A 26753-nucleotide genomic window follows, 5' to 3' on the forward strand; every position below is an offset into this window, starting at 1 on the left:
TATCCCCGATTTAAGCAGCTGAAATTGTGCAAATCTAACCTGCTTAATTTTTAAATAAAATTGTCAGGATTTATTGATGTTTATATTACATGTGTCCAGTCTTGCAAAAAGCCAAGGAAGAATGTGTTGCCCAAGTTAATACTGGGTTTTGTGACTTCTTCCTCATAGATTATTATTTAGCAAGCTTATTCCTGGGTGGTGGCTTCAAACATGCCAGAAGTTTGCAGGATGTTCACAGTTGATCATCAAGCTTGCTAGAATTTGTCTAGCTTCAGAACCCATAGAGGGACTTGGACTGCCAAGGTCACTTTGGCGGACAATGTTTGCCAGCTAATGGATTTTGATCTTGATTCTTCTGGATCTCACAGCAGTGTTTGATACTGTTGACTTAATATCCTTCTGGACCACTTGTCAGGACTGGGGGTCAGCAGGACTGTGTTACAATCGTTAACTTGTTCCAGAAGGTGATATGAAGAGAGATATTGTGGGGTATCCATCTTATGCTGTTTATTATACAGTGTATAACAACTATGTAAAATCACAGGGGGAGGTTGCTTGCCATGCTGTAATGCTGATGGTATCCAGCTTTATTTCTCTTCCTTCATTCCCAGTGATCCTGATGGATGGGATGATAGCAAATAAACTGAAGTTCAGACCAGTTGAGTTGGAGATGCTGGTATGGATGGTTCTGTTGATGTGGGGGATAGGTGATTGACCTGTTGTGGACCAGGTAGCATCCCTCTGAGGAGTGGATCAGCAGTCAGGAGATCTGGACAAAGCATTCTTTCTTGACTTTATGGTGGCATCTGTTGCTAGGAATACCTTTTACCAGCTCTGTCTGGCTTGGCAGTTGATCCTGGGGTGTGGGGTGGGGGTGTTAGATTGGGCTAGTGTAATGCAATGCTTGTGGGCTATTTTTTACTCATTCAGAAAATTCACCTGGTACAGAATGTGGTGGCCAGGGTATTAAGAACTGGGTAGGCGGGGAACATAATTGTTGTTGTTGTTGTTTAGTCGTTTAGTCGTGTCCGACTCTTCGTGACCCCATGGACCAGAGAACGCCAGGCACTCCTGTCCTCCACTGCCCCCCGCAGCTTGGTCAGACTCATGCTGGTAACCTCGAAAACACTATCCAACCATCTCGTCCTCTGTCGCCCCCTTCTCCTTGTGCCCTCCATCTTTCCCAACATCAGGGTCTTCTCCAGGGAGTCTTCTCTTCTCATGAGGTGGCCAAAGTACTGGAGCCTCAGCTTCACAATCTGTCCTTCCAGTGAGCACTCAGGGCTGATTTCCTTCAGAATGGAGAGGTTTGATCTTCTTGCAGTCCATGGGACTCTCAAGAGTCTCCTCCAGCACCATAATTCAAAAGCATCAATTTTTCGGCCTTCTTTATGGTCCAGCTCTCACTTCCATACATCACTACTGGGAAAACCATAGCTTTAACTATACGGACCTTTGTTGGGAAGGTGATGTCTCTACTTCTCAAGATGCTGTCTAGGCCTGTCATTGCCCTTCTCCCAAGAAGCAGGCGTCTTTTAATTTCGTGGCTGCTGTCACCATCTGCAGTGATCATGGAGCCCAAGAAAGTAAAATCTCTTCCCCTTCTATTTGCCAGGAGGTGATGGGACCAGTAGCCATGATCTTCATTTTTTTGATGTTGAGCTTCAGACCATATTTTGCACTCTCCTCTTTCACCCTCAATAAAAGGTTCTTTAATTCCTCCTCACTTTCTGCCATCAAGGTTGTGTCATCTGCATATCTGAGGTTGTTGATATTTCTTCCGGCAATCTTAATTCCGGCTAGGGATTCATCCAGCCCAGCCTTTCGCATGATGAATTCTGCATATAAGTTAAATAAGCAGGGAGACAAAATGCAGCCTTGTCGTACTCCTTTCCCAATTTTGAACCAGTCAGTTGTTCCATATCCAGTTCTAACTGTAGCTTCTTGTCCCACATAGAGATTTCTCAGGAGACAGATGAGGTGATCAGGCACTCCCATTTCTTTAAGAACTTGCCATAGTTTGCCATGGTCGACACAGTCAAAGGCTTTTGCATAGTCAATGAAGCAGAAGTAAATGTCTTTCTGGAACTCTCTAGCTTTCTCCATAATCCAGCGCATGTATGCAATTTGGTCTCTGGTTCCTCTGCCTCTTCTAAATCCAGCTTGCACTTCTGGGAGTTCTCGGTCCACATACTGCTTGAGCCTTCCTTGTAGAATTTTAAGCATAACCTTGCTAGCGTGAGAAATTAGTGCAATTGTGCGATAGTTGGAGCATTCTTTGGCACTGCCCTTCTTTGGGATTGGGATGTAGACTGATCTTCTCCAATCTTCTGGCCACTGCTGAGTTTTCCAAACTTGCTGGCATATTGAGTGTAGCACCTTAACAGCATCATCTTTTAAAATTTTAAATAGTTCAGCTGGAATACCATCACTTCCACTGGCCTTGTTATTTGCAGTGCTTTCTAAGGCCCATTTGACTTCACTCTCCAGGATGTCTGGCTCAAGGTCAGCAACCACACTACCTGGGGTATATGAGACATCTGTTTCTTTCTGGTATAATTCCTCTGTGTATTCTTGCCACCTCTTCTTGATGTCTTCTGCTTCTGTTAGGTCCTTTCCACTTTTGTCCTTTATTATGGAAATCTTTGTACGAAATGTTCCTTTCATATCTCCAATTTTCTTGAACAGATCTCTGGTTCTTCCCATTCTATTGCTTTCCTCTATTTCTTTGCATTGCTTGTTTAAGAAGGTCTTCTTGTCTCTCCTTGCTATTCTTTGGAAATCTGCATTCAATTTCCTGTATGTTTCACGATCTCCCTTGCATTTTGCTTGCCTTCTCTCCCCCGCTATTTGTAAGGCCTCATTGGACAGCCACTTTGCTTTCTTGCATTTCCTTTTCATTGGGATGGTTTTCGTTGCTGCCTCCTGTATAATGTTACGAGCCTCCATCCATAGTTCTTCAGGCACTCTGTCCACCAAATCTAAATCCTTAAACCTGTTCCTCACTTCCACTGTGTATTCATAAGGGATTTGACTTAGATTGTAACTTACCGGCCCAGTGGTTTTTCCTACTTTCTTCAGTTTAAGCTTGAATTTTGCTATAAGAAGATGATGATCTGAGCCACAGTCAGCTCCAGGTCTTGTTTTTGCTGACTGTATAGAGCTTCTCCATCTTTGGCTGCAGAGAATATAATCAATCTGATTTCGATGCTGCCCATCTGGTGATGTCCATGTGTAGAGTCGTCTCTTGTGTTGTTGGAAAAGCGTGTTTGTGATGACCAGCTTGTTCTCTTGACAGAACTCTATTAGCCTTTGCCCTGCTTCGTTTTGATCTCCAAGGCCAAACTTGCCAGTTGTTCCTTTTATCTCTTGACTCCCTACTTTAGCATTCCAATCCCCTATAATGAGAAGAACATCCTTCTTTGGTGATACTTCTATAAGGTGTTGTAAGTCTTCATAGAATTGGTCAATTTCAGTTTCTTCAGCACCAGTAGTTGGTGCATAAACTTGGATTACTGTGATGTTAAAAGGTCTGCCTTGGATTCGTATCGAGATCATTCTATCATTTTTGAGATTGCATCCCAGTACAGCTTCTGCCACTCTTTTGTTGACTATGAGGGCCACTCCATTTCTTTTACGGGTTTCTTGCCCACAGTAGTAGATATGATGGTCATCCGAACTGAATTCACCCAATCCCGTCCATTTTAGTTCACTGATGCCCAGGATGTCAATATTTATTCTTGCCATCTCATTTTTGACCACCTCCAACTTACCCATGTTCATGGTTCTTACATTCCAGGTTCCTATGCAATATTTTTCTTTACAGCATTGGACTTTCCTTTCGCTTCCAGGCATATCTGCAACTGAGCGTCCTTTCGGCTTTGGCCCAGCCGCTTCATCAGCTCTGGATCTACTTGTACTTGCCCTCCGCTCTTCCCCAGTAGCATGTTGGACGCCTTCCGACCTGAGGGGCTCATCTTCCAGCGTCATAACTTTTATATGCCTGTTGTCTTTGTCCATGGAGTTTTCTTGGCAGGGATACTGGAGTGGCTTGCCGGTTCCTCCTCCAGGTGGATCACGTTTGGTCAAAACTCTCCACTATGACCTGTTCATCTTGGGTGCCCTGCTCGGCATAGTTCATAGCTTCTCTGAGTTCTTCAAGCCCCTTCGCCACGGCAAGGCAGTGATCCATGAAGGGGGGGGGGGACATAATATGAGGACTCAAAGAACTGAACTGGCTTCCAGTTTCTGAACAGAATTCAACATGTTGACAGTTTTAAAATCATAAATGGACTAGATGCCAAAAGTAATAGAAAAAGAGATCTAGTTCCTAAATTTAAAAAACACTTTCTAATTTAGGTGGCTACAAGAGCATATCCTTTTCTAAGTGGTATCCCCTCTGGAATTCCTTGCCATTTTCCAGAGGCTGATGAAGATACCTGTTCACACACACAATACTTTATGGTATGAAATGGTTGCAAAACAGTAGATGCTGCTGCTTGATGTAGTTATTGCTCTTATTGTTTTTTGTTCTCAAAGCAGCTTACATAAACAATCATATTCCTAAAGGATGGGTTGAAAACCACACTGAATTACCTGAAGTCTCTTAGTTACTTCTTGTGGCATATGGGGGTTAAGTGACCAAGTAAATCTCACTGGATTCAAGAATCTGAATGGAACCTAAAGCTTTTTGCACTGGTGCGAAAGGGAGTGGTAACGAAATGGTTAAATAATGTGTCGGAATAAGGAAGTTTGGGTCTTGTTCTTGACTCTGATGTTGGCTTGCCGGGTGACCTCCAGAAAAGCAATTAACCTTTGTCCTTCTATAAAGGGAAAGGCAGTTATAACAATAATATAGGCACCCTGTTGTTACCACAGAGACCAGTATAGAATAAAAAGGATTTCTTTGTCAAAAGACTAGATAGGAATACTTACTCTTTTTTCCTGTTTAGCACCATCCAGTTGAGCCCTTTAATTGTTCTTGTTTTTTTCTTCTGTAATCCCCACCAACATACATCATTTTTGAGATTATGCTATATCCTAATATTCTATGTTTTTTTAAGCTAGTAAAGAGTTAAAAGGTGATCAAGAGAAGGACCCCTATTGCATCACAGAGGTTTTACAGAGTATACACAGCTTGTTTGGGTGATACTTGTAGCATAAAGAGCCAAAGTGAGGGTGTAATTTCTCTGTAAGGACAAGGGGGAAAGTGGGGTGCCACAATTCTATGGGTTCCCTCATAGACACTTTGAGAGCTTTTTAACTATCAGTTGATGAGTTCCATTCTGAAAGCTTTGCATTTAAATTCTGCACCAGATCCTATTTCACTTATCTGTGCTCTACTTGCCTTGGTTGCCAAGGTTCTTAAATGTCTTTAGATGTACTGTATATAATTGTAGATGTTTGCTTCTGAAAATCTAATCTGACTGTTAGATATCTAGATACAACTTTCTGGAGGACTGAAGAATTATTTCCCACTTTTAGGCACCACAGTGGATTTTTCCAACTTGCTTAGGTTTTATATGATTACTTCCGTTAATTCTGCTGATATACATTTTGATTTTGTGCTTCTGTAGAAAATAATTAACATTGATTAAAATAGGAAAATTAGAAGTACCTTGTCACCCAGGTACCTAATGGGTTCATTCTGACGACACTGAAGTGTTTGAAGTATTTTTTCCACCTCTGCATTCAAGGTTAATGGATACTTAATAGCAATGAATAAATTACTCCCCTTTTTGTTTTTTATAGATTGAGGATTTGCTCTGCCATTCACCAAAAACTGGCTACTGTTTTTATCCTGTTCCAAAGCTGTAAATGTAGCACTGTTGACTTCCATTTTAGGATTTTTTTCTTTTAAAAATGGAATAGATCTTCCTCATGCTTCTTAAATTCTTTTGTGTAAAGCTGACTTGACCTAGCTATTGCTTTGCTTTCCTTGTTACAATAGTTCCAAGTAGCACATTTTAAAAAATCTTACTTTACAACACTCTGGGGTTGTGCCTGCAGTTCAGCCTGTGATTTTCCCATTTGTCAATGGGACTTAATCCTATGCATGACTACCCAAAAGAAAGTCCCATTCAATAACAGCATAATCCTGTACATGTTTACACAGAATGGTCTAAAACAGTTCATTAAGTGGTCAGTCTGTGAACGTTTAGAAAAGAATGCTGCGATTACAAAGAGCCAGGATGGGTTTCTCAAGAGCAAGTCATGCCAGACTAACCTTATTTTCTTGTTTTGTTGATAGAGCTACTAGTTGGGTAGATGAAAGGAATGTTGCAGACATAGAATATCTTGATTTCAGCAAGGATTTTGACAGTATCCTCTACAGTATTCTTGTTGGCAAGCTGCTAAAATGTGGGATAAACAATGCTACCATTAGAGGGATTTATAGTTGACTGATGGAGCATACTCAATGAATGCTCATCGCTGGCTCCTCAGTAGCTTGGAGAGAAGTAATATGTGGGGTGCTGCAGAATTCTGCCCTGGTCCACTGTTGTTCAACATCTTCCTTAATGACTTCGACAAAGGAATAGTGAGGAATGTTCATCAAATTTGCAGATGACAAAAAATTGGAAGGGTAGCTTATCTCACTTGTCAGAAGCAGAATTCAAGATGAACTTAACAGGATGGAGAATTGGGCAAAGACAAACATGAATTTCAATAGTTAAATGTAAAGTTCTGCATTTAAGTAGGCAAAATTAGGCACAAGTACAGCATGGATGACATCTGGTTTGATGGCAGTACATGTGAAAATGATCTAGAGATTTTAGGAGACCATAAGCTAAATATGAGTCAGCAATTCAGGTTGACAGCTGAAAAGGCAAGGGAGTTTTAGGCTGCATCTATACAATATACAATAGAAGTGTACACTATACAATAGAAGTATAGTGTCCAGACCTTGAGAAGTAAAAACTATTTTGGTTTGGTCAGACCTCACCTAGAATAAACTCTCCTTTTCTGGATACTGCAGTTTGGGAAGCAACTTGACAAACTGAAACATATACAGAGGAGAGTGACATAGGTAACAAACAGTCTAGAAACGAAGTCCTATGAAGAAAAATGGAAGGAATTGGGTTCGTCTGAAGAAGAAATTATTAAGAGATGAAAAGAGAGCCTCATTAGATATTTGAAGGGCTCTCTTATGTAGATTATGGTACTCCCCCCACTCCCAAATTGATCCAGTGGGTGGAATCTGAACCAACAGGTACAAATTACAAGAAAGACGATTTTGACCGAAGACTAGGAAAACATTCTGATGGAAGGAGCTGTTCAACAGAGGAATAGGCTGCCTTGAAAGGTGTTGGACTCTCCTTTTGTTGGAGGCTTTTAATTTAAGCAGAGGCTGGATTGCCATCTATTTGGGATGCTGTAGTCATATTATTATTATTATTATTATTATTATTATTATTATTTATACCCCACCCATCTGGCTGGGCCTCGCCAGCCACATTTTGTTCCTTCATCAGCAGGTTGCTGGCCTAGATGACTGAGTTCTGTTCCAATTCGTATGGGAGGAATTCAGTGTAGTGCTAAAGAGATGATTCCATCAGTGCAATCTTTTTAGCTTTCCAGAAAGAACAGTCCCACTCTCCCAGCGTGCTGTTCTGGAGGTTCCCCCAGCCCAGTTTGGGGGTGGGGGCCTAGTGCTAGCAGAAGACCTAGTGCTGGCTTGCACTAGTGGAACTCAGTTGAATCCAGCCTATGATTCTACATCCAACTGTGTTCCGTGTGACTCACTCCCTGGTAAGTGTGCGTAGGATTGTAGTTTTACTTTGAGGCAAGACTGTAAAGGGTTAAATGCACCCTTAAATGCATAAAGTTGTGGTCTCTATGCAACTGAGGTTTGGATGATAGTTTATAATTATACAACAAGATGCTCTTCAAAGTTTTGCTTTTCCCTTTCCCCGTGAAGCTTCACACACAAGGGATGCAACTCATATCTCAGTGGAATTTACAAAATAATATTTTAAAATGTCTTGACATAGAAGAGTCATGCTGAAAGGAGCCAAAATAATTACTAATTTGTAAGCTAAGCCTGGCAGGGTAATTTTGTCAGACAAGGAAAAGCCCCGTCGTGTTTTATCTATCCCATGACAGAGAGAATGCAGAAGAATACAAGGTCAAGTTGTAGTGATATAAGAGCTTGGATGGGTAGTCTGAACTCCAAATTAATTTTGGCAGTACTCTTTGATTAGGAAATTGAGCAGTGCAGTGACAAAATAAATTTAAGATGACAATTGCTGTTTAGTTCAGGCACTTGGGGAAAGTTGGGGAAAGTAGGGGGCATTCTTTGCTGGTAGAGATATGAGTGAACATCACTAACTTCATTTTGCACATAGTTGGAGTTCAAGAAAAACTGTATTTAATTGGTAACTGTATTTAATGTCTTGCATACCATTGTAGTGACTGAGAGAAGTTGTCCTTGGAATTCAACATGGTTGAAATAGAAATGACGTGTGGATGGAGAATGCTAATATCATCCATGTATATGCTAGCCTGTTATAGTAAAAGTACGGTGCGAATTATAAAAACCAACAGCCATGTGACACCTTAAAAGACTAACAATTTTGTTTGCTAGACTATAAGATGCTACATGACTTTTGTTTTTTGCTGCAACAGTAACTTCAATGACTTTCTGGAAATTCTGAAATTGGAACCCGTTCCATGTAGGATCCTTTGCTTAGAAAATAAAATAGAGTGAAAAGTGCTCCTGCATGGAAGATGTAGATTGTGTTCCTTAAAGGAGCACAAGAAGTCTGCATAATAGTGTATTGCACAAGAGGAAGCTGACAGAAAAAATACTTCAGAACAAACTAAAGAGGCTCTTAAAATAATATTTAGTGGCACTATAAATCAATGATTTTATCACATAATAACCCCAGTCTGTCCCCAAAATGCTGGTGCTGATAGAAACAAAAAGGTAAGTATTTCCACTTAGGTTGGGAATGTTGTCCATAGCAGCTTTTGTGGAGATGGTGTTCCTAGAAATTAATTTAATAACAAAAGAGGAATTGATACCAATCCCTTTGTTAGCATTACTGGGCATATGGAGTGAGCCCAAGTGAAGATGGTTTGGACGAATAATTGATTCTATATTTTTTGCTAGCCCCCAGGATTGTTATCACAAGAAGGTTTATCAGGATTTATGTTATAGTCAAATCTGTTTCATAGCCATTGCTGAAAAATTAACTCAAAATTAAGATATGCTAGTGGACAAACAAAAAAAAGATTCATTTTCAAATGTGTGGCAAGAATTTATTTTATGTACATTAATAATGCTAACAATGTTCAAGCGGCTCTTGTGAAATATGCTACTATACTGAATTCTAAGTGTCTTCGCAGCTGTAAGTGACAGTATTGTAAGACCTGGAGGACATCCTGATATTTATATATCAAATCTTTTCAGAAAAATTACTATCCCACAACACCAAGGATAATTATTATTTTTCCCAGGGATTGTGAATGAAACAACCCAGTTTGCATTTTTTGGGTGTGGATGTTTTAATTTTAACGTAATTGTAGTGCATTGTATTTTTTGTTTCATTATTCTTATGTATTTTATGTTGTTGAAGTATATTTTCTTGCTTAAATAAATAAAAAAGATTCAAAAAGAAATGGTTGTTTTGTGAAAATTATGTATTCATTCCCTCACTTGTTGCAGAAGACAACAAGAGGCTTATTGGGTTTCATTCTGCCACATGATATTAATTGTAGCAGAGGAAATGAGGGCAGGGATGTTTGCCATGTCCCATCAGTTGCATTCCAGTTGTCCTCTGTGAGTTGGAGGGCAACCATCTCTCACTAGTAGGGTTCTAACATTTGCAGGGAGCCTACAATGTCAGAGCAGACTCCCAGCTGCAAACAACCATCTTCCAGTTTAACAGGTAACATGACGGAGGGAGTTGAAGCATCTTCACTTTGTTACATCTTCACCTGGTGCCTGGCGAATTTCACACATTGGTATTTAATTATATATATTCAAGTATATATGTTAATTGTGTATGTTAAATAATATTAAAGGTAAAGGTACCCCTGCCCGTACGGGCCAGTCTTGACAGACTCTGGGGTTGTGCGCCCATCTCACTTAAGAGGCCAAGGGCCAGCGCTGTCTGGAGACACTTCCGGGTCACGTGGCCAGCGTGACATCGCTGCTCTGGCAAGCCAGAGCCGCACACGGAAACGCCGTTTACCTTCCCGCTGGTAAGCGGTCCCTATTTATCTACTTGCACCCAGAGGTGCTTTCGAACTGCTAGGTTGGCAGGCGCTGGGACCGAGCAGCGGGAGCGCACCCCGCCGCAGGGATTCGAACCGCCGACCTTTCGATCGGCAAGTCCTAGGCGCTGAGGCTTTAACCCACAGCGCCACCTGCGTCCATAAATAATATTAACTATATTGCAAACTGTACGATATTGAAATTTAATTCAGTGTGTGGCCCTTGGGTTCTGTGTCAATGTACTCTTGCGGCCCACTTGACCTGAGAGGTTGGACCACCCTGTTCTAGAGGTTGATTCCTCTTTGGGTCTCAGGTGTGGGTAACGCATGGTCCTCCAGATGTTGCTGAACTACAGCTCCCATAATCTCTAGCAATTGGCCATGGTTGCTGGGGCTGATGGAAGTTGTAGCTTGTCAACATCTGGAGGGCACAATGTCTTCCTCAGCACCATTTAGACCAGGTGTGGGGACCAGGTCTAAAAGGTGCTGAGGGAGACCACAGCATAATTTAGATCAAATGGTGATAACAATTTGGGGTAGGGCAGTAGGACAGAAACACTGATTCCATTATCTTTCTTCCCTGATGAGCAACTCTGTACACACTGTGGTTTGCATTATTTCTTTTGGGTTTTGGTTTGTTTTGGGGTTTTTTACTCTGTAGTTGACATGGGTACAAGCAGGAGATATTGTCAATCACTATTTCGGTGATAAACAATGTGGCCCTTGTTTGTGGAGCTGTCAGTGCAGTAGTGAGTTTTTGAAGCACACAGCTTGACCAGGAGTTCTGAGAAGTGCCTATTGAGATTTCTTAGCACTGAGGCAGTAAATGAAGGTGTCCTGTTGGGTCACTCCTCTGATTTACACACATTGTGTTTCTGTTGAAACACCTGAGGCCTTTTGTTTGAGTTTGTGAATAAGCTTCTTTCAGACACCACTAGCAATTTAAAGCCTGTGCTTTCTTTGGGTGGAAGGCAAGAACAGGAATGACGTTTTCCATTCGTAGATTGGTCTTTTAAAACATAATAAATGTTGCTTCCTTTGAAGAAAAAGAAAAAGCCATACCTCTTGAAGTAAATATGAATTTTGTTATGTATATGACAAAAATTATGAATCACTGCATCAAACCTAAGAGTATGAATTAGTTGATGGAAGAAACAGTGTTACCCAATATATGCTACATGTATATGTATTTACCTTTAACTTTCAGGATTCTTGTGTAATTATTTCCATGTAGTGATACTGATTTCCTTCATACAAACTTTGGGTATCTTACAGGATGAGCAGAATTCAGTTTCCTTTAAGGGCTGTGCCACATTTTGTATGTTTATGTAAAAACATTTGTATACACCCATTGTATGTATTTATATAGATAAATGTGCAATGAAGCTGAATAGGCCACAGCTCCCCATCTTATGTGTATGCAGTGGCAAACACAGGTTGTATGTGGCATGCATCTAAGGACAGAGTCATGAAGAATATTTGAACAAGTGCATATTCTGAAGCTTTAGCATAGAAACTAAAATGGCATTGGCTCTCCCCCTGCATTTGAGACACAAGACACAGTCCCTTCACTCACCTATTCTTATCTTATAGAGCACAGTGTGTTTCAAGCAAAGAGTATGTGTACCAAAGTGAGGAGTTTGCAAAGCAGATAACTCCAGGTGACTCAAGAAAGTTTTGTTACTTTAGGTTGACTCTTAAAATGCAAGAGAGGAAAACTGCTTCCATTCTCAAGAAAAAAGTGTTTGCAGAATGAAAAAGATTGGCAAGGGTGGATAAATATGCTGGTGGTATGGAGTACAGTAGGCACGTCCAGCAGGTAGATAGTGATCTACCGGTATATCACTGGACACTGGTAGATCACTGGCTCCCCCCAAAGAAGCTCAACAAGTTTGGCTCCTCCCTAAAAGTTCAACATTTAAATTGCCTTGCACCCCCCAAAAAGGAGCTTTCGTCCTCCCTAAAAAAGCTCAACAACTTTGACCTGAACCCCTCAAAAGGGGGTAGATCACTGGCAGTCTTTAACTCTGTGAGTAGACCACAGTCTCTCGGGAGTTGGCCACCCCTGAAGTACAGGATTGGGAATTCCCTATGGCTTATTATTACTGAGTGTCATCTATTTACATTTGCTTTATTGAGAATGAGAGGACAGGTCCCTACCCCAAGGGGCATACAGTCTCACATTTGACACAAGGGAGGCAACAGATGAAGAGTAAGGAAATGGAGGGAAAGATGAACAGGGTAGAAATGTGCAATTACACACACACACTTTGGATTTGTTTCAGTAGGCTATTGGCAACAAAGAATCTTGTAGCACCTTAAAGGCTAACAGATTTATTACCGCATATGCTTTTGTAGACCAGAGGCCACATGATCAAATGTATTATGTGTTCTCTTTGGCTTGCCTGTGGGTGTACAGAGGAAAATTGTAAGCTGTGGGGGTCAAATGGCAATGAATTTCAGAAAAAAGCACTGTGACAAGTCGGTTAAGTGGGGTATTAAGACTAAAGAATTGTCCCAAAAGCTTCACAGAAGAGGTGAGTTTAAAGGAGGGATCTGAAGGAAGAAACTGGGGGCGGGGATCCTCATGTAAGTTCTCTGGTGGCAGTTCCCAGTACTAGGGGCAGGAAGGAGAAAAGGAGTTGTTTCAGGAAGCAAGAAGGTTGTAACTTGAAGAGTCAAGGGTTTAGATGGATACAGAAGGATAAAAGCACAGAGAAATGCAAGGCAAAGCCACGACGAGTTTTGAAGGTAAGAACAAGAAGCTTGTGCAAAAAGCAGGCAGGATGTTTTTGAGGATTTAAGGAGTGGTGAGATATGTGAATAATTTTTGCAGTAGATGGATATTGGTGGATTAAGGTGACCAGAGAGGAGGAGATTTCACTAATCAAGGCAAGAAATGATCAGTGTGGAGCAGCATTTTTGCTATGAGGACAAAGACGGAAGGCCATACTTTGTTTGTAAAGGAAGAAACCACATGATTCTGACTGAATCTTTGGGATCGTCAGGCTCTCTAGTATTTCTGCTCACATTTTCTGCAATCTGTGGAGTATTGATATTACTGGTGACTTGGTGCCAATTCTCAAATTGAAGTTTAAGCCACAGAACTCATAAAATATTGATAGCTGACAGGCCTTGTGACCTGGAGTGGATTGTGAAATACAGTGGTACCTCGGGTTACAAAAACCCCGGGTTACAAACACTTCAGGTTACAGACTCTGCTAACCTGGAAGTAGTACCTCAAGTTAAGAACTTTACCTCAGGATGAGAACAGAAATTGCAGCGTGGCAGCAGCGGGAGGCCCCCTTACCTAAAGTGGTACCTCAGGTTAAGAACGGACCTCCAGAACGAATTAAGTTCGTAACCAGAGGTATCACTGTACATAGTTGATGGGTAGTTCAGATTTCCCTCATCACCAAGAAATTTAATTGAGAAATTTATTTGAGATAACTGCATGCTAGAAATTACCGTTTTTTGGATGGACAGGCTTGGTCTTCCAGTTTGACCTAATTTTTAAACAAGGTGCAAAGTAAGGCTACAAGCTTTACAGCATGTATTTTTTCCCTCTGATAAGTGATACTTACTCCCAGGTAAATGTACACAGAATTGAAGCCTAAGTAAATTAATTGATATTAATGATTAAAATGTGGCCTACTTGATTGGTTGAGACAAAGAAAATGTACGGCCTGGTATCATGCAAGCTGCACAGATTAGGCTCCATATGTTGTATCTAATGAAAAAAAACCTTTAAAAATGAATTTTCCTTCAAATGTTCCTCAAAAACTAGCAAGCAGTTTGCTTGGGGGGTTTAAATTGCTCTACATCTCTTGCATCAGGAACTTCAGGCAGTTGACATAGAAAGCACTTGTCTAAAAACGGTGATTTATCTAATAACTCGGTTTTTCCACAGTGATGCAGATCATGGGCCTTGAATTTGTTTATTTTTCTGAACCCATTTCTGATGTAGTTACAATTTCCAAACTAATTACGTTTGTTTGGAATCTTGACTTAAATGTGTGTTTTCTACTTGCTTTAAGGTAGGGTTGAGGAATATGTGGCTTTCAAAGTCCTGTTGGGCTTCCAACTCCCCTCATACTTGATCACTGGCCCTGCTCACTGGGGCTGATGGGAGTTGGAGTCTAACAATATTTGGAGGTCGGCAGGTTCTCCTGGCCTATTCTAAGGCATTTTCAGATGGCAGTTGACACCTTTTAAATGACCTGTAACCATTAGGCTGGCAAGGTTGGTGGAGTGGGAGGAAGGCTTCCAGAGCAGAAGACAAGTGTACAGCTGGGATAACCAGAGACAGCTGTGGACCTGTTTGTTTCCCACTCACTTTGATACCTTTTTAAAATTAAAAAAAAAATACAGCTCAGATGAAGATTCATAGGCAAAATCTCATGGTCCTATCTTTCCATATATGGGTCAGCATATGACCAGCTTGGCCAATAAATGTTAGAGGGTTCTCATATTAAAGTCCATTCGGTGCTAAAAATGTGTGTAATTTCCAAAGTTTTACTTTTCACTTAACCAGTGCAGTTTATTGAAAACTAGATGTCACTTTTTAAATAGAAAATTTTCCCCCTTCTGGTGGTCTTGCACATCTTTTAGTTTGCATAGAAAGATGAAAAATCTTCTTGCTAAAAAATATCTAAGCAAGGCCAGCTGAACCATATGACTGCTGCAGGTTCCTTGCAGTCTCCTTACTAATCCATTCTATTTCTCCCCCTTTCCCTTTGTATGCAATGTGACGTTTCCACCCTTCATTCTGCTTACATGGCAGAATTGTTCACCCCATGCTGAATAGTGACTGCATGGGAAAAGACGGCAGGTGAACTTAGAGCAGGGCAAAAAATATGGAACTTATGCTTAGAGCAGGGCAAAAAATATTAATTGATTAATTGGTGTAATGAATGGATATATCTGTAATTGTTAGAAAAGGATGCAGCGTGCTAAGGGCAGATGACATCTGCGTGAATCTCTTTATACAGGCAATATCTTTGAGGCACTTTTCCAAAGAGTAAATTACCTGTGGCATTTGGTTAACAGGAACTATTACCTTCATTAAATACCATGTAAAATATTAACTAAGTTGACATATTGAGCTAGTACACACATAATGCTGCCCATCCCTTGGCTGTGGTTAAGGAAGCTGGAGCAGGCAATGGAATATACCATATTTTTCCATGTATAAGACGCCTCCCCCCCCCCCATGTATAGGACGCCTCCTATTTTGGGGGACTCTGGTTTAAGAAAAGGGGGGGGTGGAGATTTATCCGTGTATAAGATGCCCCCAAATTTTGGACATTATTTTTTAGGGAAAAAACCTAGTCTTTTACACAGAAAATTACGGTATATGCTCCCTTCCTTACATTTGTAGAACCATAGAGTTAGAGGAGCCTTTGCAGGCAAACTGGTAATCTCATCCTTCCTCTGCTGCCTGTCTCCAGTAATGTCTTCCCAAACCTTAACTTTATTCAGTGCTGCTCATGATTTCAGTCAGTTTTAAACCCTGGTTTGGAGCAAACCTTAGTGTTAGCTATAGTTAACCTACTGTATTTACTAGAGTCTAATGCTCCATTGAATTGAATGCGCATCTCAATTTTCAGAACCTTGAAACCAAAAAAGTATTTGCTGGCTAATGTAAATGTGCCATCGAATCTAATGCACACCTTAATTTTTGCAACGTAATTTGGCCAAAAAAAGGTGTGCATTAGATTCAAGTAAATACAGTAGTTGTAGACATGATGGTGACTAGCTGTTATTAAGACCTGGTGGGGACAAATTTGTACAATTGAGACCAAGTAGTACACCATGGCTAAGGGACTGGCATGATAAATGCCTACATTAGCTAAAGTAAAACTTGTTTTAATCAGTTAATTAATTGCTCAAAAATCCACTAAAAGCATTGACTACCTTACATTAGGACATTCTTGTGACCTATGGTGTAACATGTCTTCAAGATACTTAATTGAGCTGATGTGATCTTAAGCATGACATGTGTGTTGTGTTTCCTATTCCTTCCCACCCTCCCTTCCTGCTTTTCTCTAAAGGGAATATTCAGGTTGGTAATGTGTGGATATGTGGAAGCTACTCCAATCTCTTATGGTCAGCTATAACTCTTCTGAAAACGTCAGCCCCAGAAGTTCCTGTAATCTGTGCCATCCTGTTTCATACAGTCCCATCTCATAGTTGTCCTTTCTCTGCAGTGCTCTATGCCCCGGTCTCTGTGGCTGGGTTGCTCCAACCTGGCGGACAGCATGCCCTCGCTGCGATGCCTCTATAACCCAGGGACTGGCGCACTCACAGCTTTCCAGGTACTCTCTCTCACTCTCTCTCTCTCTGGGTGTGTCTCCTGCTTGTGCTTTTGCTTTTGCTTTCATTAACTTTTCCATTAGTAGTAGTAGTAATAGTAATAGTGGTAGTATTTGCTTCATAGTTGTGTTTCCTTTATGTTGTCCAGACTAATAAATGCCATCCACATCTTGTATAGAACCACAGTTGACCGCTAATGCAACATGTTTATGTTGTCCAGACTAATAAATGCCATCCACATCTTGTATAGAACCACAGTTGACCGCTAATGCAACAATGTCAGATACAGATAGAATTGGAAACTTTTTGCTCAGCTCTAGTAAGAATACTTGGCCCAAAATGCAAGATTTGGTTATTACTTCTCACTTTGACCTGGATGTACTACAGTTGATGCCTTAATTTTACTACTCTACATTTAGGGAGTGGTGGAGGTGGTATGTATTTGATTATTAAATATGGATAGGAATACACTGACAGTTGGTAACTTGTATTTAAGCCAGTTGAGTCTCTGGTCTATTGCTGCTGTCATGTGCACATACTTTTTCCATCTAGCTGCATGAAAGAGTTGTGATGGGGGGGCAGGAATAGAAGCAGAACAGCAAACTTTGGTCTTTTAATTTTTGCTTCTTCCCACCTACATTAAGTACATATGGGGGGTGTTTTTTCTGTTTCTTGGAACTGAGGCTCAGGGGCTTCCTCACTAGTCCCCACCCTCTAGTTCACAAAACCAGTTTTCTTACTTTCTTTCAAAAAAAGATTTAGGCTTTCAAGTTACCTGGACTGGTTCTATAGGTGGCCAAGTTGTTCTGCTATTCAGGAAATGTGTGTGGCTTGTTCTTTCAGACATTATCATATGCATTAGAGGATGAGAGCAATTATGCCATTTAAAATAAGAAGAATCCATGAGAATTGTCTTTGATTCCAACCATCAATTCCAATCCATAACACCAAAACAAATCCTTCAGCAGGTTTCTTGCTGACTTATATTTTCAAAGAATTTACATCCTGCTTTCCTATCTAGCAATACTTTAAACAGATCATTAAAATACAGTTTCAGATCAGCAGATACAAATGCCAAAGGGGCAGTGGAACTGCAAAGTTTTCATTGTTGGTCAAAAGGAAAGCAGAGATGGGAGTTAAGCAGCCTTCTCTCAGGGGGATATTTCTTTACGCTCATCACAACTGAAAAGGTCCTGTGTACCTCATGCTGAGTCATGGGGACGTACATATAAAACTGTTGTGCTAAAAATCTTTCAGAATTTATAGGAGTGTTGGCAGTTGTCCTTGAAGTAGGGTTACAGACTCCCAATTCATTCCTTTTAGGGGGTCAGTATTCATGGTGCGCTCCCGTCCCTTGGTCCCATCGCCTGCCAACCTAGCAGTTCGAAAGCACCCTCGGGTGCAAGTAGATAAATAGGGACCGCTTACTAGCGGGAAGGTAAACGGCGTTCCGTGTGCTGCGCTGGATCGCCAGATGCAGCTTGTCACACTGGCCACGTGACCCGGAAGTGTCTGCGGACAGCGCTGGCCCCCGGCCTCTTAAGCGAGATGGGCGCGCAACCCTAGAGTCTGTCAAGACTGGCCCGTACGGGCAGGGGTACCTTTACCTTTACCTATTCATGGTTACAGAGAGATGGACACCCAGATCATGCAAAGAGCCCTCACAGGCAGATTGTTACTCAGAAGAAAAAAATGGTTTATTGTCATTCTCATAGACAAGAACAGAGAATTTCTAGGCTGATCACATTTATGTCCTGTTTATTGGGCTTTGACACTATTAGGAATTCTATAACATTCTACACAGCATTAACACTGGACCTGTTTTGACTAAGCCCATATTTTTAATTTATCTCAAACTTTTTCAGTTACGCCAGACTTGGCATTTAATTAATATTACAAAATGATATTAATTCTGGTCCACTCTTCATAATCCCAGCTCACGCCTTTGAAACCACTGAATTAGAGATATGCGTGAAATAAATAGTACCATGGTGACTATTTAAGGATCGGTATAAGGAGGCTATCCTGGAAGCTGATCTTAGCCAGTTGTGAGGACCTAAGTGAGTATATGTAGACTCACAAGAAAAATAGGCATGGTTTGTTGCTTCAGAACAATAAATATTCTGTAGAAATAGCAGTGCAGAGTACCAGCACCTGGGGGAACCTTATGGAATAGCTGCTCCAGCATGCTCCTAAGGCTCATGAATCATCGTGACAGTCAGCTGGATGAGTCCGTAGGTTTGTGGCCAAGAACTTGTGATTTGACTTAATTTTAAATCTGGCTTCTTGCCTTGAGTGATGTGAAAATAGTGCTGACGCATCTTAGATCATTCTGCAGCAGCTCTCCTAGTTGAGCCAATACTTGGCATTGATGGACTCCGAATGCACCCTCTCAGTATTCCAGACATCTGGCAAAGCTGTAGGGAATAGGAAGAGGAGGGTGTATCCTTTTTCATTTTCAGAAATGGAGGCCAAATTTAAATTTCCTCAGTACATTTCTTTCTTGATATGTACAGTTTGAAAGAATTCAGGTTATACTTTCCCCAAACTAGAATTCAGAGGTAAGGGATTTGGTAGCATGTTGAATATATTGCTTGTCTGCTAAAACTAATAACACATTTTTCCTGTTGTGTTGCTTGTTTTGTTCCTGCCAAAACTATATGTGTGTTTTAATTTCCAGAGATGACTGTGACAAGCTAGATGTATATGCATTATTTGCAACAGCAGTATATTCTGGTCAAAAGGGGAAATCTGCTTATATGCACCAGGCAATAAGAAATTACTGTCCAGTTTGGAAGGTCAGAGAGATTCTAAACTGTAGCAAAAACAACAGAGCTAGAAACACAGCTGTCAGATGACTTTGCTTGAGCTCCACCTGTTGCTTCAAATCCCCAAAGGGAAAGTGAAATCCACAGAGTTTCTGCTATGCTGAGAAGCTATGCTGAAGACTTTCCTCATTGTAAAGGTTGATTATGGTCTATGCTTTTAGAATCATTGCTCTATCTTGTTGGCCACTCTGAGAACAGGATACTTGGCCAGTTGGGCCATTGTTCTGATCCAGCAGGGCTCCTGCTCTTTGAACAGGCTTTTAGGTGAAGGAAGTTTCATCCTGCCAACTGATAGTGGATACTATGAAAGTGGCAAAGCAGAATTATAAGGGTCCAGTACTAAATTATATTTCAAATGTAGCAGTTTTCTTCTGAATTTGTAGAATATTCCTTTGTGATTATGGCTATTGTACTTTCTCTTGTGCGTATTTATATTCAACAAATCCCTGTTGGCATGGTGTATCACAGACTAAACAGGCATATGGTTGTTTGTTCATTTTATTCTGTAAAATTAAATGCCACCTGATTTTAAAAAAAGCCCCATGTTCTGCTGTGTATATTTCTAAGGCTCCAATAGTAGTGAAGCATCTTTTGAAGAAATTCTTTAGTGACCTGTTGTGATAAACAGAATGCTTTCTGCCCATAATTGGAAGCAAGATGACTCCATAGTCAGAAGATCCATTGACCTAGGAGAAACACAGTGGATTGAAATCCATAGAGTATTTCCAACCCTGGTTCTGCTCCATTGGTTCTAGTAAAGTACCTGCAGGATATTTACAGTGAGATTATAAAACCAAATCTTAATTTTGAGGGCTGGCAGCAAAAGCCCATGGCTTCAGCCCCCTAGCTGGTGGCTAGCTTGTCCCCCATTTATGAATGTACTTAGGTGGCTCCCAACTGTTTACAAGACAGCAGAGGTGAGATCTTTGATTGACAAGTTAGAAATGCATTCGATCATTCCCTCTGCCAGTCTCTGGTTCATGCTGTTAAAAATGTCAGCCTCTCCAAGTTTGAATGGCAGCCCGAGGGCCTCCAAAGCTTTTTGTTTTCTGAGATGGAAACACAAATTGGATGTGTGCCTGAGCGCTCCATCCTGGGCTGTAATTTCATCTTTTAGCTAAGAACCACAAGGTACATGAACAAAGCACCCTGTAAACAATAATACTGGAGAAAAAAATAAACAAGGTCGTGTTTCTGGTACGTTGATCCACTGGTGTCCTGACCTCTATCACGTTGAACATCTCCTCTCTGATTGCTGCTCCCTCTGGCATTTCAATGAGAGGGAGAGGCTGACATAGGGGATTTACCAAGATTTAAAGTTGCAGTGGTGCTGTTCATTCCTTGTATTGGCTATGAAATATTGAACTGCCATAGTCTGTGACACTCAGTTTTAAGCAATGGTCCTAGTTTGAAAGGGACACTCTTCAGGCTGGGAGATTCTCTTTTTTCTTCCTCCCCCCACAAACCCCTCTCCCTCCCTGACAGAACTGAAAGTAGTAACTGTGAAGGACAGAAATGAAATGAAATCAGCAGTTTGATATTCGTACCTAAACATATCCATGGTGGCTAAAGATTAGCTGTACAGGAGTTTATAGAGCAAAATGAATGAATACATTGCCCGAGGGAATGTATAGTTGAGATGTGTGTGCTGTGCTATTTAAAGAATAATAAAAGGGGGGAGATTTATACCCTTTACTTTTACCCTCTCTGAAATTCACTAGGTAGACATGACACATGTGAAAGGTACACTGCAAGCAAGTGATTATCTAGCACTTCTAGTGGGGTGGGATGGGTGGGATTCCTTCCTTCCTTCCTTCCTTCCTTCCTTCCTTCCTTCCTTCCTTCCTTCCTGTTCAGTTTTCACTCTTGCCAAGCTAGGACAAGTGCAGGAAACCCTGCAGTATCTGTTGGCATAAATTGTTATATGTTGCAAGAAAAGCTGTGTTTGTGTCAAAAACTGAAGATGCAAAAAGTTGTACAGAAGCTACTGATCTCTGCTGCTACTTCCCTGACCGTTAGGTCCAGTTACGGATGACTCTGGGGTTGCGGCACTCATCTTGCTTTACTGGCTGAGGGAGCCGACATACAGCTAGCTAGGTCATGTGGCCAGCATGACTAAACATGACAAACCAGAGCAGTGCACAGAAATGCTGTTTACCTTCCTGCCAGAGCGGTACCTATTTATCTACTTGCACTTTGACATGCTTTCGAACTGTTAGGTGGGCAGGAGCAGGGACCAAGCAATGGGAGCTCACCCCGTGGCGGGGATTTGAACCACCGACCTTCTGATCGGCAAGCCCTAGGCTCTATGGTTTAACCCACAGCGCCACCCATGTCCCTCTGTACGTGGCTCACAACCATGTTGTTCCGTAGTGAGGGTATCTTCTGTAGTATTCAGTTTTGCCAAGGTAGTGTATTCCAAGATAGATAAGCTGCTGTTTGGAAGGAGAGGAACGTAATTGTTTCAGGATTGTGTGATGTTGAAAAACACAAACCCTGACCATTGACTATGCTGGCTGGGGCTGATGGGAGTTTTATTCCAAAACATCAGGAGATTATCAAAGTGACCAGCCATGCACTATATTATCAACGTTGTAAGGTGTCTTTTCTAAAAAGTAAAATTTTGCTCACAGTTTTTTACCTCTGCCCCACCCTCGAACTAGCACAGGGGTCTGCAACCTTTAAGACAAAAAGAGCCACTTGGACCTGTTTCCAAAGAAAAAAAAACTGGGAGCCGCAAAACTCGTCATTATAAAAATAACTTTTTTGTCACTTTTTTATTATTTCTTCGTTTGACCCCTCAGAATTACTCCTCCTCATAGAAATAAACGTTAAATTAACAAGTTACCTTTTTGTGTGTGTGTGTGTTCTTCACTCCCCTTCAAAACAGTGACCAGCGTACATGCCCCCTTTCAATGCAGTGACCAGCGTACATGCCCCTTACAATGTAGCGGGCGGGAAGGTGACGTCGGGATGGTGCGTGACTAACGCACGCACTGCCCCCATGCGACGTCACAGCCAGTACAGCGCCCGTCACAGTGGGGAGTGTCGGGGCGCACAATGCGCCTCCTCCCCTCGCTAGTATCTGCCCCGGAGCCACGGCAAAGGTGTAAAAGAGCCACATGCGGCTCCGGAGCCGTGGGTTGCAGACCCCTGAACTAGCATGTTCCTGATCACTTCTCACATGTTTATCACTTCAACACTAGGTAGTATTCAACACATACTCAGAGAAGACCTATAGTAGTTAATGGACTTGACTAAGTTTGGGTCATTAGGTCTGTGCTGAGTAGGACCTGGTTGAATTCAACCCTAATGTTACAAATTTTGCATTAAATGTAATGGTAAAAATGGGCCCTGTTCTTGGGGAAATCCTCCTCACCACACAAGCATTGGCACAAATTACAAAGAGCCAATAATATACAGATGGCTTCTCCAATAGAATAACCCCAGTTTCAACCCTTCATGAATTGCCAGCCTTGTATAATATGCATTGTTCTTCCTGAGCTGCTGAATTCAAAGGGCTTGCTAGTAGGGGACCTTGATCATGTTTAAAAGGAAACCTCCTGTGTCCACAAGAGTGGATTTTCCTTCTTTTCCTTGTTAGAAGTCAGAAAGCTATTCTGACAAATGACATATGTAGTGCCAACCGGATGGGGTACAGGTACTCTTAAAGCTAGCTCCGAGTTCCCGAGGATTGGTGAACATCTGCTTAGAGGTATTGCAGAGCCCCACAATGCACTAATTGAATTACTCTTTTTCTGGAGTTGCAGACTGTGCTAATTGAATTAGAACCAGCTATAGTGTGTGTGTGTGTGTGTGTGTGAGTGAGAGAGAGAGAGAGAGAGAGAGAGAGAGAGAGAAATGAGCAAAAGCAAAGCTGTGCAGGAAAAGAATGGAGGGAGATGCATGTGGAGAGATCATGCGTACTGTGCTGCTGCCTAATGGTCATTGGTGGTACTGTGCAACTGCAAGAAAGAGAGAGCACCTTGTCCTTTAAACATGAGGAAGGAGTAGCAGAATTGATGCTCCAATGATTCCAGCACAAGTTTTTTGAACTTCACATTTCAGTAATGAGAGTGGGCTTTAGTGATTACAACAGTTTTTTGTTTTAAAAAGCCCTTGCCTTTAAAACGTAGCTGCACCGCATGTACTTCCTTAGATTGTAGACTACCCTATTCTTGCAAATATTTATCACCTTAAATGCTCTCAGTTCCTTTATGTTTCATAGCAGAACATGGATTTGGCATGTGCTACATGGAAAACTCATGTTAAACGCAGAGATAGGTGTACCCTGTTCTCCTGCTAGTAAAGCCAGTGCCAGGGCATTCTGTTAACGTATTTGCTAAAAACATTGCTTGTAATTGCAAGAGTATCTTTTCCTTATATCTTTGTTGAAACAACAACTGATTAAAAAATTTAAATTTACCACAAATTGAAAGTTTTGATAACGCTTAATTGTACTTCCTGTTAAGTCATGGTTGGTTACAGATTTAGTGTTCCATATAGAACTGACATCATGCCTCATTCCAAACAAGTACAGATAAATGTGGGTAAACTGTAGCTTTCTTCTTGCAGATGAGATCTAGGTGTCAGTGAACCCCTTCACAGTATACTTTCCGGAGCCTTTCAGCCTATAAATATAGTCACACTTGTCTTATTAATGGACTGTGTCTTCAAAGCTGTTGGTTTTGATGCAAAAATAGCTAAATATATTTATGGATTTACTTAAGATAATTGAGTAATTGCAGTGTGAAATGGGAAATTCTGCTAATTCCCACAATGCTATTTCTTGGATTAATGGTTCTTGCAAAATAATCTTTCAATGGATCTAATAGAGGCAATGGTAAAGCTTCATTTCTACAAGTTTTACGTCATAATTATGGACAATGTAAATATAAAGCATTGTAAATCTACAACCGTTCTGTGTTTACCACTAACTTGGTAAATGAAAATCTGAAGTTGCAGTTAGTTCCAAACTTTGGTGAATTGAGCTTTGCTGAGATATTCATTCAAGTAGAACTTTAATGGGTGATTCATTCTGTGGGATGATCTAGAATCAGAATGACTCAGACTTTGATGGTTTCCTTTTCAGCCCAGCCCTAAACATTTAAAATACAGTAAATTCAACTGGTTTCAGTAGTACTTTTTTCTTATAAAGTATGCCTAGGGCTGCAGTTACTACTAGGCCTTGTTCTTTCAGAGGTCGTACCACTGCAGACTGCAAGTGTGGGCCTCACATGACTGAATCATGCTACTTTATACAGTTTTCTATCCCCCGTCCATTCACACTGGACACAAGCATGTCGGGGAAAAGGTCGGGCTAGAATCTTCCTCCTAACATCTGATTTGCTATGTGGAGGCAATTTTAGTATGGTACAGTCTAGGCATAAGCTTACTAATTTAGTGAGAATTAGGCCCAGTACACATTCGCTTGGGTGTAGATTCTTAGGCACTAGCCACAGTTTTAAATGTATGGGATTTCTTCCCCAAATTTGCTTTAAATAAATTTCTGTTGGATTAATTTTCAACATACAAACGTTGCTTTAGGTTTAGGTGCATACGCCTACCCCTTCAAATGGTGCATCAGCAAACACAGTTTCCAGGTTTCTATTTGCATAGGGTTTTGTGGAAGAGAAATCTCTGAAAAACCTGTGTGTCACTAAGCTGAAATGTTAATTTGCCAATCCCAAATAAATAGCATGAAGCAGTTTTTAAAAGGAGGGTATCTGTATATTTATAGTGCTACCCTTCAAGAATACAGTCTTAATTTTGTGGAACCTACAGGTAAAACATGAGTTGTAAAGTTGAAGCACCTTATTACTCCATCATTTAGCAGAATACTATTTGGCATGGGTATCATTCATTAATTTCAGTAAAACATTATTTTTTAAAGAAGCCTCACTGCCTCCTGCCGGTTGGTGTTTACAGAAACGAGTATTTTCTACAGAAAGTCCGAGTCCCCTTAATGCCTGTAGGGGAGAGTTAAGTTGTAAGTGGTAAAGAATCCATTTCATACACTGTGCAAAAAGCTTTTTTAAAATAATCTATTTCTGAACCTAAATTGTCCTGGGACCAGCTCTTGATATAAAAATTCATAGAAACCTGTTTTTTTTCCCTGAGTGTGGTAACTCCTTGCCTTAGTGCTGTAGCGTTAGAATTCACATTGGCCAGGTTGTTCTGTAAATTAAACACTGACAGCTCCCCTCAGGGGAACAGCCAATGTATTTATGATGATGTGCTGATTACACAAAATACACTGCAAGCAGAAAACAGCTGCAGAGAACAAACCTCTTAAAAGAATACAATTACAAATAGCACCCTTAGTATTTCTGGTGGCGAGGGTAAAATACAGCATGTTAATGTAAGTTGTTGTGTGGGGGTTTTTTAAAGTTGGCTTTGCAAGAGATTGGAGATCTGAAGCAGCAGGGGGACAGGGACCTTAAATGTATAATTGGATTTGCATGTAATTCCAGGGCAGCTTGCATGTGTACCCTGTTCTCTACAGTGAGGAAGCACAAGCTCGGGTTTGTGTGTTGCCATTGTCACACCTTTTCCTCTAGGTTTCCAGCTAGTCCTATACACCTCCAAGATGAAACTCAGTCATGTATTGTGTCTAATGGCAAAAGTGCAGCTAGTGGTTGCTTTCTACAATAGAGTACAGTATAATTAGTTGCCCTGGCAAGAGTAATTTGGGGGATGGAAGACCAGGGTATCTTTTAAGATCACGTTGAATAGTACAGTGGCTTAGTAAATATTGATCTGCCTGTGGGCTGCTCTGTATAGGAACTACAGTTGAAAATGCAAGGTGCTAGGTAAGAGGGAAACCATTGTTAGCCTTAGATATCTTGACTTTATTCTACTGATAACATACCTAAATAAAATTTCATAAAATTCCAGGGTTGTTGTTTTTTTAACATAATAATTCTCAATCCGTTAGGCATCATAGCTTTAGTATAAATTGCAGCTACTTCAATTTACATAATAATTTCCTTTGTATAGGATAATTTCCAGTCTCTCTTATTCCATATTAAATACATTAATCTAATTTACATTCACAATTGTTCTAAATACTTCATTCTTAAATTTCATCATGGTAATTAAGCATTTATAAATGAGTGACTCAAAATTCAAAACAATAATTAAAGAGTATTCCAGATTCTTGTTACCAATGCCTCTATTGGAGCTGGAGCTTCCATTCCTGACATATGGTCATCTAGGCTGCTGTTAATAGATGGGTTGTCATCTCAACATCTTCTTGCAGTGTGGCATCTAAACAGTATACCTAAAGGTGTGGTGGCACTGCAGCACTCACCTGACCTCCATCCCGTTGAGTTGCTGCAGCCTATGAGGACAGAAAGGATGAAGGGTGTGACAACAAGTGCATGATGGTGC

At 40.9% G+C, this 26753-nt stretch overlaps 1 protein-coding gene across 9 annotated transcripts in view; it reads left to right on the forward strand.

The window, feature by feature from the left end:
• The window catches only part of BTRC (beta-transducin repeat containing E3 ubiquitin protein ligase), a 128393-nt gene that overhangs the window by 18400 nt on the left and 83240 nt on the right, over positions 1-26753 (forward strand). For 5 of the 9 annotated variants that reach the window (XR_013839335.1, XM_079977445.1, XM_079977447.1 and 2 more), the window contains one exon: positions 16428-16535. The exons of the other annotated variants lie outside the window; for them this stretch is intronic. Coding sequence is in view for 4 of the 5 variants with exons in the window: in XM_079977445.1 (XP_079833571.1) it covers positions 16428-16535 (108 nt within the window). In the remaining variant the exon portion in view is untranslated. The remainder of the gene's footprint in view (positions 1-16427; positions 16536-26753) is intronic. 9 annotated transcript variants of the gene reach the window in all.

The sequence above is a fragment of the Podarcis cretensis genome (genome assembly GCF_951804945.1).
Source record: "Podarcis cretensis genome assembly, chromosome: 5".
Lineage (NCBI taxonomy): Eukaryota > Metazoa > Chordata > Lepidosauria > Squamata > Lacertidae > Podarcis > Podarcis cretensis.